Source organism: Borostomias antarcticus (genome assembly GCF_949987555.1).
Source record: "Borostomias antarcticus genome assembly, chromosome: 22".
NCBI lineage: Eukaryota > Metazoa > Chordata > Actinopteri > Stomiiformes > Stomiidae > Borostomias > Borostomias antarcticus.
In genome coordinates, this window is record NC_140255.1 from 9,071,543 (window position 1) to 9,086,053 (window position 14,511).

At 45.0% G+C, this 14,511-nt stretch overlaps 1 protein-coding gene across 1 annotated transcript in view; it reads right to left on the reverse strand.

Annotated features, from left to right (window-relative positions):
• The window catches only part of LOC311323737 (transient receptor potential cation channel subfamily M member 4-like), a gene marked incomplete at both ends in the record, with an annotated part of 35,780 nt that overhangs the window by 19,406 nt on the left and 1,863 nt on the right, over window positions 1–14,511 (reverse strand). The window contains 7 exons of the mRNA XM_084456035.1: window positions 214–316; window positions 1,581–1,775; window positions 1,970–2,034; window positions 2,271–2,448; window positions 3,192–3,361; window positions 5,330–5,510; window positions 6,999–7,151. Coding sequence (XP_084312161.1) covers window positions 214–316; window positions 1,581–1,775; window positions 1,970–2,034; window positions 2,271–2,448; window positions 3,192–3,361; window positions 5,330–5,510; window positions 6,999–7,151 — 1,045 coding nt within the window. The remainder of the gene's footprint in view (window positions 1–213; window positions 317–1,580; window positions 1,776–1,969; window positions 2,035–2,270; window positions 2,449–3,191; window positions 3,362–5,329; window positions 5,511–6,998; window positions 7,152–14,511) is intronic.

The window sequence follows — 14,511 nt, forward strand, 5'->3', positions numbered from 1 at the left end:
CACACACACACAGACATACACATGTGCGCACACACACAGATAGACACACACAGACACGCACAATATTATCAATGGTGTACATGTTGCCAACATCAACATGCTGGTCCTTACTCCAACTAGTGTGACACATAATAGTTCCCACTGATGCCTGCATTGCCTAATGCCTAAATCACAGGGACTAGACAGTCAGGTGTGTGTACTGCAGCTAATCACCTCCAACCAGGGCTTTCAGCAGCACGGTGGCAAAGTCATCCAGCCCCTCCTGCTCTCCATGATAGATTGTGATCAGATGTCTATTATGGTACATACTCAGCGCCTAGGGGGGGATACAGGGGGGAGGTTATGGTACACACTCAGAGCCTGGGGGGCTCTGTGACTTACAATAATTGCATTTAATGTTGGTAGTCCGTGTACTACTACTCGCCAGTGCATCTCCTTTCTAAACAAGTGACTAAGAGCATAATCTAGTGCTAAAGCCAAAGTGCATGAATAGCAAAATATAAATACAATGGGTGTTTTAAAAGGTAGGATCCTGGTAGTACGTCTTGAAGAGGTGAATTTTGAGGCTGCGGCGAAAGATTGGCAGCGACTTTCCTGTCCTGACGTCAGTGGGGAATTCAGGGTCCCCCATTCCACCATTGCGGTGCCAGAGCCCTGTACTACGAAACTAGTTCAACAAATCCAGGATAACTTTTCGCTTGCTCGCTCGAGTAAACCAAACAACCACAATCAATGACGGTGGCTATCAACTCGTTAAGTCTACCCATCTGGTCCAATCTACTGTAGCTATGAGCACGTTCACAGTAAAAGGGGAGGTATTTGCACAAAATGACCAATCGCATACTTTATAGTATGGTTATTCGGACACGGCAATGGACACAGCAAACAATACGCATAACCAAGTTCTGCATTTTACACAAGTGGAGCAATATTATAAAAATATAAACTATATAATCCAGGCGCAACACAGTCGCTACTGCCAAAGGAAGGAAGGAAAGCTGGAAAAATATTGCAGACTGCCTTTGTTTTATCAATATCCTCATGAACACGATTACATATTATACCTTTAAATAAAGCAAATGTAGGCTATAGTTTTTAATTGTTTAAGGCTGGAGTAGACAGTGTGATGTCTCTATACAAGAGGAGTTTAGAACTAGAGATTAAGATGAAACATTAAGATGGTAAAAGTGAAGCTTGAGGTGGGAAAGTAGGCTATGCCTATGGAAAAATAGGTATTTCAGTAAGCCTATAACCAATGCCATTGGTGCATTGGTTCCATTTTGGGTCCTCACCATTTATGACAAGTATTTCCAAGGCACACCTTTACATATGATAGCTATCATGTACTACATCATCATAAATAAGGTAGCTGCAAAATACATAGTAATGTGTGTAATAGATGTTTTGGCATGAAAAAAGCCATTTAAATATCAAATTGTGCAGGAGCTCTGGAAAATGCGTCTTTCTCCATATCTTAAAATCGCTTTTTAAATAAATGGATATTGTCATTGCTTTGCTATACACCCCTGGAAAATGTTTTAGTAACATTAACATTAGATGATTGATGATTGTCCTCTTACCCTCTCCACAAGTTCGTCTGTTTCTGTCTCTTTGGGGAACTGTTTCCTGACCCTCTCTGCCAGCCTTTGCCTCAGGTCATCACAAGGGCCCGCCTCTGACAGACTCTCCAGGATTTCACTCACAAAGTCGGCTGCGCCCCCTGATCCCGCAAGAACCAGCCAGGGCATGGACTTCTTCAGAGAGTTATCTAACCTCTGATGAGAAAGAGACAGAAAGACAGAGACAGACAGCAAGAGAGAGAGGGAGAATGGGAGAGAGAAAGAGAAAATTAGAGAAAGAGAAGTAGGTGGGGGGGCAGAGAGATTGAGAGAGAGATGAGAGAGTTGATCATGAGTATGCTATTACTAGGTCACTTCCATCAGAATATAACCGTTGAGAAGGTACGTACCTCCAACATGGTCGCCGCTCCTGACACCAGCATGCACAGCACAGGGATGTCCATGCTCTCGCTGTCTGGGGTCAGAATAATGACTTAGACATTATCAACAACCCACACGATTTGGAGATAGCTTTCATACTTCAGATTGACACTGTTTGGGCCTGTTTTCATACTTCATAATACTGTTCGGGCCTGTCTGTTACAGGTACAGAGTCTGAAAGCCAACCGCATTGCTATTGTCAAAATACAAGTATGACTAAAACCATCATACAGTCTTATCCTCACTCCTCTCTTCTTCTCTTTCTCTCACCACAGATGCTGATACGCTGGCGGGATATGTAGTCCTCCAGCTGGACCCTGAAGCTTGTCTCTCCCCCTCTACGGCCTACACTCCCATCATCCACCAGGAGGAAGGCCTGGTAGTCATTTTGCAGACAGCAGGAGTCTTCAAACGGGTTCTGGATGGAGTACTTCGCAGGGAAGCTGCCCTGAGACCGACGGAAGGACGAGGGCTCGTTAGATACCTGAATGTAGTTGTTAAAATAGTTATTGTTGTAGTTATTGTTGTAGATATTCTTGTAGTTGTTAAAGTCTTTAATAAAGTAATTATCAAAAGTAAAAGTATTAAAGTAATAATGGTAAGTAATTTTTAATGTAGTTCAGTATTTTGGACCTTAGACCTTATTTGTGGTCTGTCTACCATGAACCTGACACATGAGACCATAATTTCACAGATCAAGCTTGCTACAGTAGTATTTCTGCAAGCTCTCACTGGTCGACAATGGAAATCAATGGGGCAATCGGAATTTTGCATTGGAAAAATTACGATAATTGTGTTTTTTCGAGACGGAAAGCATAGGGTGTGGATGCCTCATCATCACTGGTGATGCGAGCAAAGCAAAGCTGCGTCCCCACCCGAGGTGGTTAAGAACACGATTATTGCACAGGCTTTAAAGCTGCGAATGTTCTACTCCCTGCCCCACGGGAGTGAGGAGAGTGCTCGCCTGCATCGCGTGCCCCGTCCGTGCGCTGTCATGGTGGGTGGTGCTCACAGCAGCGGACAGCTCCACACCCCAGTTAGGCCCCACCTTACAATATATTTTCTTGCTTTGATCAGCACCTCCCCCTCTGGATGTGCAAGAGTGCTCTCTCATTGAACTACTTAAGATGTGGAAATCATTCCTGCGTGTGTGGATGTACAGAGTGCGTACATGTGTGTATACCACCCTACCTGGGGGTTGAGCAGCTCGTCTCTGTTTGGGACCAGCCCCCAGGGCGCGATGCCCAGAAGCACCACCTTGTTCAGGGTCTTGGAAGAGGCTGCGGTGGCGTACTCCCTCACCGCCTCCCCCACACACCTCCCCACGCCCTCATGAAGACCACTGGTCAAGATCCATGCTCCTGGGATTCATAGAGGTAGAAATGGGGGGGAAGGATGAAAAAAGGAGAGGTGGAGAATAATAGAGAGAGAGAGAACATGAGATTCAACGTCATTATTTCCCAGATTCGAGCTGATATACACACATTACATTACAGCTGACACTTTAATCCAAAGCAATTTACAATAATCGCATTTACCGTAGGAAACGTCAGTGTCAGTTGTCAGAACTCACAAGTGCATCTCCTTTCTAAAACAAGTGACTAAGAGCATAATCTAGTGTTGAAGGCAAAGTGAAGAATAGCAAACTAAAAATACTACAGGTGCTTATTAAGACGGAGGATCCGGGTAGTACTTCTTGAAGAGGTATAGACATAGATATACATATTGAGATGTTACCACAACATAGGACATGGTCTCTCACCATCTCGTCTGACACTCCCTAACCCTAACTCTCTGTCTAGAAACCCAGAAGGACAAATAACTTCAAAACCCACAAATCTAAACCCACTGGCATTCAAACTGCAAGTATACTGTATATCTAGAACGAGAATCTGCACTCCCAGTCATGGGCATAACTGTACATTGTGTATGCCATACATTAGCTTGTACACACACCTCTCTCTCTCTCTCTCTCTCTCTCTCTCTGAGGGTTGGCAGTGAGTTCGTGTCAGTTCTCTTGATCTATAGAGGGGGCAGCACCCTTGACCTTCTACTGTACCTTGGCTAAGGAGGCTCTGGGAAACAACTCTTCCCAAGGTACACCGGATATCGAGCTTACGATGTACCTTCTGAAGGTACATCTTAAGCTCTCCCTGGAGCTGACACGCTGTTTCCCAGAGCCTCCTTATCCAAGGGATACTTTCTTAAGAGCGGTCTGAACCAATCATAATCTGTCCCTTATCGATGCACTCCGTTCATCCCGTTATAGTTTTAGCCCGATTAGAGCAAAATTATACTTTTAAAAAGGAGAGTTGCAATATAGCACACATCTATCTACCCTACCTGCGCGAATTACATCATTAGTGTACAATAAACTTTATGAAAATTAATTATGAAAACAATGTTTTTGTAGCCTATATAACACATCACGGGAATGTTGTGTTTTAAAATTGCATTGAGCAAAATAAAATATAGGGACTATCCATAGCCTGATATAATCCAATCTGTCAACAACAACAATATTTTGACATAGCTTTTCTAGCTATCTGTATATAGCTACTGTAGGATACCGACAGATGTCCTGGCGAATTTATTAATCCAATGAGGCCTTCTAGACCCATAGTAGGGTAAACACAGGTAATTAATTAAGGTCCCTTTCTATTTAGTGTCTCACAGCCAACTTGTGCTTCGTGTATACATCATGGCTGCATTAAAACAATATTGTGTTTAATTCATGGGTAGCGTATCCTGTCATGTTGGAAATTTTGAAATATCTGTCAACATTTCCTTTATCTGACAGGACGCGCTACCCATGAATTTAACATAACATAATGGGTAGTAGGTCATCCTGAGGAGGTAGGCTCTATATGCCAACTTTTCAGAACACCAAGTGAACAAAATCAGTCACTCATTTAGCTATCATCATCATCATTAGCTATCATCATTATCAATTTTTTCCTGGGTTTTCAAGAGGTTCCAGACTAGGCTTATATGTCCCAATAAATGCTCTTTATTTTATATGTTGTAGACTATAATGTGTGAATTGGAACTTTCACAAGGTCTCGCCTTGACTCTTAAATAGATTAGCACATGTGCTTTAGTAGCTTCCTTTCTGTTAATATTACATTTGGTAAAATCAAAATGATTATGAGAATGCTTGAAAACATTATCAACAAGGGATGAAACAAGTATGTCAGTACGTCAGAAACAAGGAAATCAAGGTATCTAATATGTACAGTATGTGGCTCTGGAGACAGACTTGACTGCTACCGTGAACGACAACATTGCTGTATGAGAGAGTGGACCATTATTATTGACAGTTACTGTACCTGTGTTTTGACAGGCTTTGACCAATCCCTGCCTCAGGACCTCCCGCACCCAGGTCTTCATCTTGGCCCTGCCCTCCCCGCCCACCACCGACACCACCAGGTTGGGGGCAGGCAGCCCCCAGTGGTCTGTCATCACGTTGTAGATCCTGGAGGGGGGGGTGTTACACGACATACGTAGGAACTGGGGGATGTTAGAGAGATGTAGGGAGAGGGAGGGAGAGAGAGAGATCATAAGAGAAATGGAATTGGAATTTTACTTTATGTTTGCAGTGGACAAAATATGTAGACAGCTCGAGGTGACTGTGCCTAGACTTGACAAATCTACAAATTATAAGGATCGGGTATTTAAGACAGCAGGTGATTGGTAGTTCAGTCAGGAGACAGAGGTGCCCATGTTTTTGACCATTGTAAACGTTATTAAAAGTCATACAGTACTGTATACTGTACAGAAAATGAATGAGGTGGGGTGCAATTATCTGTATAAAAACATCCCTTTATAAAACAACATGCTGGTATATGTGCAGGGCTCATGTTGTTTTCTGCTGTGTGTGTGGTAGGTGGTTCTGTTAATTCAGACATAGAAGGGTTCCCATTTACCTGTTAGGCGGCATGTATGAACAGGATTTCAAGGGAAATCTGCACCGCCAATTTCCCACGTCAAGACCAAGTATAAATTCCCTGGAATCTGCCGGTAAGGCTGTGTTGTGAACAGAAGCTGTTACATTACCGGCTGGTCAGTCTGGTGAAAGATATGAAACACTAGGGATTTCAGGCGCCACTGGAAGCCCAAAAATTCACCCATAGGAAAAATAATATTTTGATCATTTTAACATGAACGAAATAGTTAGGGCTGTCTAAAACCAAATAATTGTTTTTTTTTCGACTGACAGATCAGCCTTTTTTGCTGACAGGTTTCATATTGACAATATTTTTGTGATGATTAGGCTGATTGTTCTTTAGTATTCATTAGTAATTTGTTACTTTGCATACGTTATTCTTTATGGTATTTTATTGGGATGTAATTTGGTCTTTTTATGTTGACCTGCTTATAGGTCCAGTATGCAGCTTGCACACCAAAAAGACGCAGCACGGGAATGTTGTGGCATTTGGCTCATGTATGAATGGAGAAAATAATTTGCGGCCCTGGGTAGGAATTCACAGGAATGTACAGGGAACTATGTATGTAAAGGGCTTTAGTTAGTTTGTGTAAGCAGGATTACGCAAAAGGTATCGGACAGATTTTCATGAAATTCTGTGGTGGGGTATAACATGGGCCAAAGAAGACCCCATTCAATTTTGGACCAGATCCGAGTCATGGGGCAGATCCACAAATTAAAACAAAACTTTGAGCAAAGCCAGCTCCCCTTGGTGGGGGGGGGGGGGCGCTAGAGACACAGAGTTTGGACTGTGGTGTGTGGTGTGTGGGGAAAGCCTGTGCACAGAACGCATGCGTTCATGGGTGTAGGTATGTGCGCTACAAGCACCATTTCTAGTTGCTTTTGGACTCATCGTTTGCTCTTTTGATTTTGTGTTCAGGAGAAATGATGGACAGAACCATCCAGCAATTAAAGTTAGAATTCAAGTGAACAACATTACTCGGACAGAATGATGGCCTAGTAGGCAGACAGACAGAGAGAGAGGCAGAAAGAGAGACAGACAAGACACCCACATGGCTGCGTCTCTTGCTGGTTCCAACAAACTCCAGTTGTCCGAAGGCGTCCGTGGGGCGCTCTGAGGAGTGCTGGTCGCTGTTCCAATGACTGACGGTTGTGCTGATGTCCTTCGAAGACACTGAACCATGTCTGTCGCTGCTCCTCCCACACTGGCACCACCCACCATTACTGATGGACAGAGGGAGCACAAGACAGTATGATCAGAACCATGATTGTAGGGTTTGTACAGGTATATTTGTTTTTACGCAAAAAAACACATTTCCAACCCCTGACAGACACGCAGACACTACTGTCAGTACTACTGAACTAATATTATATTATTAGGATACAGGCTTTTTAAATTTTTTATAACAGGACAGATAAGTGAAGTCGGGAACAGGAAATGGAGGAGCGATGGCAGAAACAGGAGTCAGGGTTCAAATTTGTCACCTCATGCGTTGGCTTTAACCTTCAATCTGCCCAGAGCACAGTTACAGCCTAAACTACTTCAACTCATCTTAAAGGTCAAGCTTTATTTTTATTAAATCCTGCCTGGCAAGCCTGGTCCAGCCTGTGCTGTGCCTGGCCTCCTGACCTTGCATTGTTGGAGTAACACATTTTAACATACAGTAGCAGAAGATGAGCAGTGATATGAGGAGGATAACGTGATATTGTATTTACCTGGAATCTTCTACAAAGGTGCTGCAAAATCTTTTATTGATTTCTTGGGGAATCCATCTCTGAAATGATCAATGTTTAAGTTGCACAAATGTTAATTTATGAGCATCGGAAAGATAAAGCCAATCAATTGAAGTGAATAGTCTATACACATTGGTGCTTAAAAGTACCCAACGAAACGTGAATCAAAACAATCCGTTCTTTGTTTATTTTCGAAATTCCTCGATTATATGGTTCCTTGCAGTCTAATAAACATGTTGAATCACTTGAATGTCTTTCCTACCTTGTAATTTCTTCGCAAAATGATATTTAGATGTTTTGAAAACAATAAAGATGTGTGAAACGTAACTATTATGTTCTCCGCGTATTGACGCAATGACGTAGTACGCGATTGTCGGGGACCACCTTCTCAAATTTGCTCTAGAGCCCATACTAGTGGTCAAAAACTACATTGGGTACCTTTAAAATAAACTTAAAAGTGAATGTAATAAACTATCTAGGGGAATGCTTCTGAAACTTCTGTCTGCACAAAACATTTACTTTTGATGATGGAATGTTTACCTTTGGATTGCAGAACCAATCCAAAGACAGTAAAAAAAAAATTTTTTTTAGTGCGTAGGTTTATTCAGGTTTGAACCATTCCAAAGCAGTAGGTGTTTTTTAGTGTCCGTTCCGACCACCATTCTGGCGACTATTTTGAATATAAGTCTCCAAACATATTGGTAGGTGGAGATCTCCGGGAATGTGTTGGCTTGACACAGAAACACTTTGAAGTGAACGATATGATACTAGGCCTAACTAGAAATGATGCTTGGCATTGAATGGGGCTAATGTTTTGCTCCTGAGCCTAGTAAGTAAGTAAAACTTGATTGTATAGCGCTCTTCACAGCACAGATGCACAGAGTGCTGCATAGGGATTAAAAAGGCGGATTAAAAACAATATAAGAAAGCAAAGTACAAGTGCAGTGACATACAAAGTGCGATGCAATACAAAGTGCAGTGCAGTAAGTCAAAAAAATTTGTGGAGGTGAATGGGCAGCCATGTTTGGGCGGCTTTGTGGTGCCCTCCACGGGACAGATCCGATCCAATTTAATGGGTTCCATGTAGGGCTGTCAACGTTAATGCAGAAACGTCTGGAAACTTAAAAAAAAAAAAAAAAAACGTTAAAAAGAAAAGAACGTATATTAATCATATTACCGCAACTTCCTCCTGTTATTCCATACGCGAGTGCTTACCTGGCTGAAGTACAGCAAGGCATGTGAAACGCTGATAAGTTATCTGCATTTCACATGTAGTAATTCAGTCATGTAAACACTCACGTAAACACTGAGATAACACGACGGTCCGAAGTAAAGTTGATTTCATATTGGACATTCAACAGATATTCACATTAGGCATGGTGAATTTCATTTCATAAAGCTTCCAGATGGAAGTTTAGATAAAGTATTGTGTGCACATGCAGTGATGAAATGTCTTTCCACCAAAGCAAGTTAAGTAAAAAAACAAAACACAAAAAACAACAACTCCATCACTTACTGTATCCTGGCTCCAGCCCGTGAACCTGAATGTCAGATGCCAGAACCAAAACAACATAGAAACTAACTAGCTACAGTATACAGTATATGTGCATAACACTGATTGATAGATAACAATAGACAGGGTGCAAGGACTAGACAGGACAGTGCCAAGACAGGACAGCAAATGCAGAACAGCAAAACCAAAAGATGTGCAAGAAGTGAGGGAAGTAGGGGCAGGTTCCCTCTACTGCACCAAACAATGCAAACTCAAAAGTAGGAGAGGATTCTGTTAATATATTGCAATCAATCCAGCCGAGTCTGACGTTAATACAGTTTGTGTTAAGACTTATAAATGTGAAAAATTTTGAAGAATGCAATCGGCAAAATCTCCACCCTCCCCTCCCTGGCATCCCTCCAAAGCAAAGACACTTTTATTATCATATCATTAAGTCTCTCTGCCTAGTCAGCAACCAAAAGCTCCTCTGATAGGTGTCGCAGAGAAATTTCATAGGTACTCAAAGTTGGAAGGTTTCGGGAAGATAGGCAGTGGGTTTTGAAACCGCGGCACAGCTAATAAATATTTTTAATACGTTTCTGATAAACTCAGCAACTTTTATTAAACCGAAAAAATTTGTTTGTATCGATAGTGAATTTCTAATAGTAGGGCTAATATTGTGCCCCCCCTGCTGTATGTGACCTCTCTTCTTACACAGTCCTAGCTCAAGGCCCTGTTGCCAGCACTCTGTCCAACTTCTCTCCTATCCAATGTAATGAACTACAAGCAGTGGTGCAGCTCTCAGGTCCCTTACTCTGGAATTTTTCCCATATTATGTCTGAAACGTGTTTGTGACGGACGCGTCCAAGCGCCGCACATGATAAGTAGGCTACATTAGTTTCCTCACCCTTATTGTTTCTTATAGTCCTTTCACCTTTCTTGTTGGTTTAGTTGGTTAATTTGTACATGTTAACATTCATAATGCACATAATACCCAATTTCATATAATGACACGGCACATAGATTTTCGTTCATATATCGCATCCATACTTTATTAGCAGTCCTGACTTGCATGTTTAAGTTGAGTGCACGCAGCTTAATTTTTGTAGGTCACAATTGCTTTGGATTTGTTTCTTAGTTCTGTTTGTTAATTTCTTCTTTGTCTCTTCCCGGGAGTCGGCCACCACCTCATGCTATAGGCAAACAGGAGAACTGGGACCAGGGTTGCCAGATTGGTGTGATGTTTTCCAGCCCAATGAGTGCTAAAAATCCGCCCAATGTGATAAAAAAACGCCCAAATATTATAGTATATAATATATAGCAGTGCATGCTAAGAAAAATGCCTTTCAGTTGAAATACCGAAAATAATAACTTGTGGTAAACTGCAACACACGCCTACACATATGTCACACACACAGCCTACGACAGAGAGAAAGATGTGTAATCCCATCAAATAGTCAAAGAAATGATAATGCAGGCAACAAATTATAATAACACATGAGAAGCATGGCTTTATCATGAATAGAGGAACGGCAGTGCTGCGGTCATAGACAAGAGAGCAACTCAAGATGACAAGCTAGATAACGAGCTTTAGTGGTGACAAGAAACCGCAGAATGTGACAAGTGGACTAGGCTACACAACTTCCAATGGTAGGCCTATATAACCACCTGTATAACCACCCATGAATAGCCTGCCTGCTCGCCTACAATAACCGAGTCAGGAGTGTGACGCTGAGGCAGGCAAGCAGGCAGAGACACAAGTAATGAATCACTCAATGATGCGACATCCAGAAACACCTGCTGTATAGTATTAAATAAAAATGTCTTACCGTCACGCCGAACAGGCCAAGAGTCCATTCCAACTTCTAACGTAACTTGTCAATGTAAAACTATGTACATGTGGTGAACCTGCTAATTAGCAAGTATTAATAGATGGTTGAGTGAAAGCTCCCCAACAACTGTCTGGGAGGGTGGAACGTTCAGCCGTCAAACCGCTCCGTGTTAGACCGAGCGCACGTCCATGCGGGCAGAAAGCAGCAGTAATCCCATGCGATTTCTGCCATCATCTTTAGCGTCACTTGGGAAAATTCTCTCTCCACATGAGCATTTGATATGGGCAGAGTGAGCAATCTGATTGCGCCAAGTGCCACATCCTGAAAGCACAGATTTCCTCCGGCATCTTTAAAGGCCTCTACCTCCAGCCAAAAGGCATCGATGCGGTGATCATGACAGAAACCTGCTGATCCCACATCCCACATTGGCATCTTTAGGTTTCTTCGGGGGTAGCCAGCTAGATTTGACTCCGACCTCGACCTCGACCTTCTCCTTGACCGTGTGAATCAAATGCATTGAACAGGGAGAGCTCCCTCGCCCCTATTGGACAGGTGCACATCTCCCACCCTATTAACATCATTGGATAAAATTGAAACGTCTGTCCCGCCAGTTTTAAAATATCATCATCATCATCATCATCATCATCTTCATCCGCTTATCCAGGGTCGGGTCGCGGAGGCAGCAGCTCCAGCAGGGGGCCCCAGACATCCCTTTCCCTAGCAGCATCAACCAGCTCTGCCTGGGGAATCTTTAGCCGCTCACAGGCCAGTGCGGAGATGTAGTCCCGCCACCTAGTCCTGGGTCTACCCCGCGGCCTCCTCCCAGCCGGACACGCCTGGAACACCTCCCTAGGGAGGCGCCCAGGAGGCATCCTCACTAGATGCCCGAACCACCTCAACTGGCTCCTTTCGACGCAAAGGAGCAGCGGCTCTACTCCGAGTCTCTCCCGGATGACTGAACTTCTCACCCGATCTCTCAGGGAGACCCCAGCCACCCTCCGGAGAAAACTCATTTCGGCCGCTTGTATCCGTGATCTCGTTCTTTCGGTCATGACCCATCCTTCATGACCATAGGTGAGGGTGGGGACGAAGATAGACCGGTAGATCGAGAGCTTTGCCTTTTGGCTCAGCTCTCTTTTCGTCACAACAGTGCGGTAAAGCGACTGCAGAACCGCACCAGCTGCTCCAATTCTCCGGCCAAACTCCCTCTCCATGGTTCCCTCACTCGTGAACAAGACCCCCAGATACTTGAACTCCTTCACTTGGGGTAAGGACTCATTTCCTACTCGGAGCGGACAGGCCACCGGTTTCCTGCTGAGAACCATGGCCTCAGATTTAGAAGTGCTTATTCTCCCAGCCGCTTCACACTCAGTTGCAAACCTATCCAGAGAGTGCTGGAGGTCGCAGGCAGCTGATGCCATCAGGACCACATCATCTGCAAAAAGCAGTGACGTGATCCCCAGCTCACCGAACTGCAAACCCACCTCCCCCCGGCTACGCCTCGATATCCTGTCCATGAAAATCACAAACAGGATTGGTGACAAAGCGCAGCCCTGGCGGAGGCCAACACCCACCGGAAAGGAAGACGACTTACTGCCGAGGACCCGGACACAGCTCTTGCTCTGGGTGTACAGGGATTGGATGGCCCTAAGTAGGGACCCCCTCACCCCATACTCCCGCATAACCCTCCACAAGACCTCTCGAGGGACCCGGTCGTAAGCCTTCTCCAAGTCCACAAAACACATGTAGACAGGTTGGGCAAACTCCCAAGCCCCCTCCAAGATCCTTGCGAGAGTGAAGAGCTGGTCGGTAGTTCCACGACCAGGACGAAATCCGCATTGTTCCTCTTCGATCTGAGGTTCGACTATTGGCCGGACCCTCCTTTCCAGCACCTTGGAGTAAACTTTCCCTGGGAGGCTGAGTAATGTGATGCCTCTATAATTCGCACACACCCTCTGGTCCCCTTTTTTGAATATGGGGACCACCACCCCAGTCTGCCACTCCTTCGGCACTGACCCAGACTTCCACGCAATGTTACAGAGGCGTGTCAACCAAGACAGCCCCTCTACACCCAGCGCCTTCAGCATTTCTGGACGGATCTCATCAGTCCCTGGGGCTCTGCCACTGTGGAGTTGTTTGACTACCTCAGTGACCTCCTCCAAGGACATTGACGACCCCCCATCATCTTCCGGCTCTGCCTCGTTCGTAGAGGGTGGATTAGTCGGGTTCAGGAGTTCCTCAAAGTGCTCCTTCCAACGCTCAACAACCTCCTCAGTTGAGGTCAGCAGTGTCCCCTCCTTGCTGTATACAGCTTGGATGGTCCCCCGCTTTCCCTTCCTGAGGTGTCTGATGGTCTTCCAGAAACACTTTGGTGCCGACCGAAAGTCCTTCTCCATGGTTTCTCCAAACTCCTCCCACACCCGCTGCTTTGCCTTGGTCACGGCCGAAGCCGCAGCCCTCCGGGCCAGTCGATACCCTGCAACTGTTTCTGGGGTCTCCCGGGCTAACATATCCCGGAAGGCCTCCTTCTTCAGTCGGACGGCTTCCCTGACCACCGCTGTCCACCACGGTGTCCGAGGGTTACCGCCCCTTGAGGTACCTATGGCCCTCAGGCCACAGCTCCCAGCCGCAGCTTCAGCAATGGAGGCTTTGAACACCGACCACTCATGCTCGATGTCCCCAACCTCCACAGGGATGCCTGAGAAGCTCCGCCGGAGGTGGCAATTGAAATCTCTCCGGACAGGCTCTTCCTCCAGACGTTCCCAGTTCACCCTCACTACACGCTTGGGTTTTCCAGGTCTGTCCAGAAGTTTCCCCCGCCATCGAAACCAGCTCACCACCAGATGGTGATCAGTGGACAGCTCTGCCCCTCTCTTTACCCGAGTGTCCAAAACGCATGGCCTCAGATCAGATGATACGATAACGAAATCGATCATCGACCTTCGGCCTAAGGTGTTCTGATGCCAGGTGTACTTGTGGGCATCCTTGTGTTCGAACATGGTGTTTGTTATGGACAAACCGTGACTAGCACAGAAGTCCAACAACAAAACACCACTCGGGTTCAGATCGTGGTGGCCATGCCTCCCAATCACGCCCCTCCAAGTTTCTCCATCATTGCCTACGTGTGCATTGAAGTCCCCCAGTAGGACACTGGAGTCCCCTGCAGGAGCCCCCAAAAGGACTCCACTCAGGGTCTGCAGGAAGGCTGAGTACTCTGAACTGCTGTTCGGTGCATAAGCACAAACCACAGTCAGTTTTAAAATTTTTTTTTTTTTTTTTAAACGCCCGCCCAATGCTATTTTTTCCAGCCCAACCGCCCAATGCTATTTTTGCCGGCCAAACGTGATCAAAAGAAGCCCAATTGGGCGTGAACCCGCCCAATCTGGCAACACTGACTGGGACCGGTCTATCTCAAATACCAGGATGTGGGTGGTGGACCGAACCAACTCCCGGGAGATGTCAGGGGGGGCCTCATTGTCCTGTAATTTAGTTATTATATGTATTTCT